The sequence below is a fragment of the Merops nubicus genome, unplaced genomic scaffold (genome assembly GCF_000691845.1).
Source record: "Merops nubicus isolate BGI_N331 unplaced genomic scaffold, ASM69184v1 scaffold17401, whole genome shotgun sequence".
Lineage (NCBI taxonomy): Eukaryota > Metazoa > Chordata > Aves > Coraciiformes > Meropidae > Merops > Merops nubicus.
Genome location: NW_008590454.1, coordinates 35,585 through 41,584, shown reverse-complemented (window position 1 = coordinate 41,584; position 6,000 = coordinate 35,585). Strand labels below are relative to the sequence as shown.

At 39.5% G+C, this 6,000-nt stretch overlaps 1 protein-coding gene across 1 annotated transcript in view; it reads left to right on the top strand.

Moving 5' to 3' along the window:
- The window catches only part of LOC103782201 (trinucleotide repeat-containing gene 6B protein-like), a gene marked incomplete at its 5' end in the record, with an annotated part of 42,871 nt that overhangs the window by 14,247 nt on the left and 22,624 nt on the right, over nt 1-6,000 (top strand). The window contains 3 exon segments of the mRNA XM_008949954.1: nt 2,451-2,629; nt 3,820-3,894; nt 4,812-4,857. Coding sequence (XP_008948202.1) covers nt 2,451-2,629; nt 3,820-3,894; nt 4,812-4,857 — 300 coding nt within the window.

Sequence of the window (6,000 nt, the reverse complement as noted above, 5' to 3'; positions counted from 1 at the left end):
TGCTGATGTAAGCTGTTTGTAGAATTTTTATTTCACTCTTTTTAAGGAAAATACAACAAACAAAAGCAATCACCTGCTGATAAAACATAGCAGTGTAATAACCAAAGCCAGAAACATTTTGATATGAGGTTCCCAGCAGGAAATCCTGATAACACAGGACTTTGACTGCACTTGACTGATGATACCTGCTGTAAAACTGTTTCCAGTTACAAGTTGCTTTTGCAACGTATAATAGTTTGGAATTAAATGGTCTATACAGGTTGTATGATGTTGGATTATTTTCCCTTCCTCCCCAATTAAATAGTTTGGCCATTTGTGAAGACAAAACTGGGAAAAAATAGCATTGCTTCATAAGTACAAGCTTCTGTGGATGGCTGTAGTGCTTCCTGTGCCTGCCACTCAAACTTGGCATTTCTCAGGATGCTGTACTGTTTTTTTTGCTGGATCTCTTCTTTCCTCTGTAGAAAGCCACCTAAATATGACCAGAATAAAGAGTCTTTGGAATGCTAGTGATTCATTGCAAACTCCATGGATTTGGTAGCACTTAAGATAGTCGTTCAAGACTCTGCATGGACACTTGCTTGTCCTAACTGGTCTGCAGGTGTGACTTAACCAAAGAGCTGCAGCACTTGTTGCTGAGCTGTCCCCAGCTCTGGAGGACCAAAACACAGGGAGTTTCCCCATGATGGCTCTTTCAGGTTGGGTTGTTGTCAGTCACCAGTGTTAAGAGCTGAGATCTTAATCCTCCTCTGTTCTGTGACTGCATTCCCAACTCCTTCCTAATTGGCAACCAGAAGGAATGAAGGAGAAGGCTACATTATTCAGTGGAGTAAGGGGAGATAATTAATGTCTTGGATAAGTTGGAAGGAGAAATTGGGACAAAAAGCCTGCAAAGGCATCATTTTTGTTTGAAGGTAAGAACAGGAAACAGAGACTAGCAATGATTGGAAAGAAAACAAGACTTTAGAGCCAAAGAAGGGAACATAGGTCATTACCCACCTGTTTAAAAAAACAGGTTTATGTAGTTTTACCAGCATGGCATAGGAATTCTCTGACAGAAGTAGGAATAAATTTTATGTAGCATCATTTTCTATCTTGAAGTTTCCTTTGCTTACTGTAACTATGTGTGCCTGCTCATTCAAATGCAGAAAATTAAGCAGGAATCCTACAGACAAGTCATCTTTACACCTCTGTCCAGTTTCATGTTCAAGAACATCAAACCTGAGAGCTCTCAATGCAGGAAAATAATCTATGGTCACGTAGTTAAAACCAGAGTCAGAGGACTGTATTTAAACACTGTGGCCAAAAATAAAGCTGCAGGGACTACCCCAGATATCACACTTTCAGATTAAGTTCTTGACTCTGCATTCATAATCCTTAAACGTAGCCTTTTCTGTGTAAGTAGGATGATTAAAGGGTCAAGAGGTAGGTTTTTGCACTTGAACCAGAATGTTTCCTAAGCAGCCCTCAATTATGGTACACAAATGAATATACAGTAAAAAGTCACCTTTCCTATGAAGTGTCTGAGTTGTTATTTATGATGGATTTTAAGGTAGTTCTTAAACTGCCATAAAATACTGCTGTATTTATTTTTAGCATGATTGAGGTAGAGTTCCCCTTAATGGACTAATAACAATTCCTGACTTCTTTTTTATATTAGATTACCTGCCACGGTTGATAATATCTTTATCCCTGATTTCCACACTCAAACTCTAGACAATTGAAGGAAGTAGTTATGAAAAAGGTGTTGTTGATGAAAGTCTTTTGTAAAGGAGATAAATGCTTAAGAGAATTAAGTGTGCAGAATGAAGAGTTAGAGCAGGAAGGAGAACAGTTGGACAGTGGTCAAGATGAGGTTTTGGACTCTTGTTGGCCTGTCAGTAGAGGTCTGAATTCTAAGTTGCCTGACAGCAGGTGCTGGTTGGTTTTTTTTTTCATGTTAAACTACTTTTGGTGTTGCAATGTCAGGTCCTCTCCTTTAAAGTTCTTTGTTTCTGTAATTTTGTGAAAGTTTAGTGCAAGGGAAGTGTTAAGGTTTTGATGGAGGAGAGGAAATAATTAATCAACCCCCTGAACCGGAGTCCTCAGAACTCTTGGTTTTAAGTGTCCTTGAAGTCTTTCATTTACACTAGAAAATAACAGGGTGCCTTGTCAAGAAATCCAAGTGCAGCTGTTTCTGTATAAGAGGTCCCCATTGTTGTTATGTTTTTGTGGGTTTGATATTGCTTTAAAATGGTTGCAGAACATGACATACTAACTTGCCACTGAATCTCTTGGATCTGGGGATTCACACACAAGTTTTTACAGCTGTTAGAGTGGGTTTTCTTATTTGGATGGGAGTTTTTTTAACTCCTTTGGGGTTCTGATGATCTCAGCTGATCTTGCAGTGTCAAACCACCAGCTGCATGGTATTGTCGACTGCTTTTGAACTGTGTTTTCTTTTTCTGAAGGTTCTAAATCTATGCAAGATGGCTGGGGAGAGAGTGATGGGCCAGTGACAGGAACACGTCATTCCAGCTGGGAAGAGGAGGAGGAGGGAGGAGTCTGGAACACAGCAGGCTCTCAGGGAAGCAGTTCCTCCCACAACTCAACAAGCTGGGGGCAAGGAGGAAAGAAAACACAAATGAAGGTAAAATGCTTGAGTGATTCATAACTACTGTGTTGTCTGAAAGCAGTATGACTTATAGGTGAGAGCATTATAGTAGTTCTTTTTTTACAGAATTCAACTAGAAAGGTGCCTGTTAACACTGTAAAAAAATTTGAGGGTTTGGGAATTGTTTTAACATATTACACCTATTCTGACTAATAAATCTGCCAGGAGATGTCAAATTCTTTTGGTATTTAAGCTGCATAGCCATTACTAAACTGAGCAGTAAGTATCCCAAGGCTATGGGTCATCTGTCTGTGAGGCTGCTGCTGTTCTCCTCACGTAGCTTCCTGAAGTTTGGATGCCACAGACCCTTTGGCACATGACCTTCTTTCTATGGACTCTTGCATTTGGGTCTGACTTGTGCTTGTTGTTCCTGACCTTTGGCCTCCTGCAGGAGCAGGACCTTGGCTATAGTGGTGTGTAAATTGCTTCCTAAGGTTTGTTTGCATTGAAGTTCTCTAGTACAGTAACTCTTGGTACTGTGTTAATATTAGAGGGATTACATTTTCTCTGTTTCTAAACAAATAGGGCAGACTTGAAAGGCAAGTGCAGAGCAGCTTCCTGGGGTGTGGAGATACTGTTACGACACAGTGTGGAGTTCTGTTGCCTATTCTGCAAAAACTGTTCTCGTGAACTATTTACTTGCTTGAAACATTTTTATTTAAACCACCTAGCAGCTGTCCAAAATTATTTCTTGTCTGTTGAACTGTGTTCAGTTCTGGTTTTGCTCCCCTCTGAATAACAGTAAGGCCAAGTTGAGAGCTGTCAGCACAGTGCCCATGGAAGAGAAGCCATACTGAAGTGAAGAAAGCAGAGGACAAAATCTGCCTCTATATGTGATGGATTAAAGAATGTATTAAACTCTAACAGTGGAAAACAGAAATAACATTCACAAAGCTTTCCAGATTCCAGAATAAAAGTAAAGGTGTGATAAACATTCTACACAGCAAGTGTTCATCCAGTTTGGTATACTTAACAATGAGAGAAGAGAATAGTATTTGGTAAATGTTTCCAACCATGCAAAAACTTCAAGTAATTCAGGAGATTAATTCCTCTGATACCAGGATTTTCATTCAACACTTGTGCATCTCAAGGATAAACAAGAATTTGAGAAATCAAAAAGTTGCTTTAAAATATCTTTGTCCTTTTTTTTTTTTTCACCTCTTCAGTGCGCATTAAAAGGAGGAAATAGTGATTCGTGGATGAACCCTTTATCCAAACAGTTTTCAAATATGGGCTTGCTGGTAAGTAATCTTTTTTTAAAATAGAAAATCCAATTTTGTGAAAAAGCAGTGAGCTTCAAATAAACCAAAAGGTCAGGTGTTTCAGTGTATAACTACTAATTTATCTGCATTTGCTACTCTGGCATGCTAATGATAGTACTTGTAAGAGTATTCAGCCTTTTCTTGTCAGAATGGCTTCTGAGGGAAAAAAGGACCAAAATCTACTTTTGACTCCTCAAAGTTACTTTGTGACAGCTGTAGTTCTGTGATTAGAATTTCCTTGCAAGTAATAGGGCTTGGATTTTTTGTTTTGGTTTGGGTTTTTTTTTGTTTGGGGGGTTTGTTGGTTTGTTTTTAATGATTTTTTTTTTTTCATAACTTGATATTCAGAGCACCCCAGGTAGAGGCACAAACCATTGCTGACACAACCAGAATTAGTTTGTGATGTCTTTTGGCTCCCAAGCTCAAATCCAGTCTGCTAGACCATAGATACTTCTGAAAGCTGTGTGAGCACCGTGTCCCATACTGCCAACTAAAGAATAACTTGGCAGCATGTTTCAAGATTTAATGACTTAAAAGGTCATGAGGATGAGCTATCATTTTGGCCACTATTTCCAGTGCTTCTTCTCTCAACCCCTGGAACAGGAGGACAGGTTTATTTCATAGAGCAGCTGCCTATCCTTTCTTTCTGTCTGTCACATGCTCGTGTGTCTCATTTCATATGGGTGAACTTGTCACATACACCATGAGGAGGTCGAGGTGAGGTGTGCAGGATGATAGCAGGAATCATTGTGTTTGATTTTAGTTTAAAATAAAACTCCCATTGGCTCAGGCGTCTCCTTCTTTCATTCCACCTTTAACTGTCAAGAGCTGCTGTCTGAAACATCACTCAGCATGTGGTAGAAGTCAGAACTGATAACGTTTTTTTCCTTTCCCAGAGTCAAACTGAGGACATTCCAGGCAGTAAGATGGACTTGTCTGTAGGTATGTATAGTTTAATTTAAATACATTTCAAATACGAGATCGTGAGTAGTATTTTTATGTGGATGACACGTTGTGCTTTGGAAAGGCTTGATCCTTACTTTTAGCACTCCTTGTATTAGATGGATGGAGTTGTGGCATCTGATACATGGTCTGTAGGCTTTGCACAGTTACACAGCTTGTGCTGGTGTGCAGTGTTGGGATATGAACGTGTACAGGATGGAGCTATAACTTGTGGAAGTGACATCCTATAAGACTGTTTTGATCTGTGTAGTTTGTGTTGATTGTTACTGTTTCAAGGAAGTGAAAATCCCTTTTCATTTGGTGGAAGAGGAGGACTGTTCTAGCTCTTGGCAGTAGGACATCCCAATTACCATGGCTCCCTGGAAGGTGATAGGAGGGAAAAGAATATCAGTTATTATTGATTTCTTCAGTTGCTTGCCTCAGGCTGTTACAAGCTACTGCTCAGTAAAACCAGATTTTTTACTCTTGATAGCCTCACCACATGTATTACACAGCTTAAGTGGGATGGGCTGTGTTGAAAGCAATATCCTGCATAACAGTTGGGATTGATCACTTCAGTTAATCCCATTTAACCACCTTTGAATTTGTCATTACTTTCTTCTTCACTAAGTAATGAACTCTCACAGAACCATCTTTTTTAATCTTGAAATCAGATTAGTTTTGCATTCTGTTCTCCAAATTGTCTCTGAATATTCACTGTCATGGTATTGCCATTCAGATACCATGGGTTCTGCCATTTGAGATGGTTTCCTTACAGCATTGGTAAGGTAGATATTAAAAAAGGGATGATCCAAATCTGCTGTTCCAGTTCTTTATTTGTTGCCAAGTCTTTGAAGGCATAGTAAGGCTAATGACTTGCACAGGATGGTCCTTGATACTTGCAAAAGAGAAGGAGGGGTTTGTTTCTGTTCTGATGACTACTTTGGTATGGTTTTTGGCTCTTCAAAACGTACAGAAGTAGGAAGACCTCCGTGTTATATACCTGACTACAAAGACAGATCTTCTAGTCCACATTAAAGGATATTGCTGCTGTGCAAACACAACAGTTACTTTGGGGAGAGATGTTCCTCCTATTTCTGTAACTGTTAGGGATGTCACAGAGGCCTCAGATTCCTCCCAGTT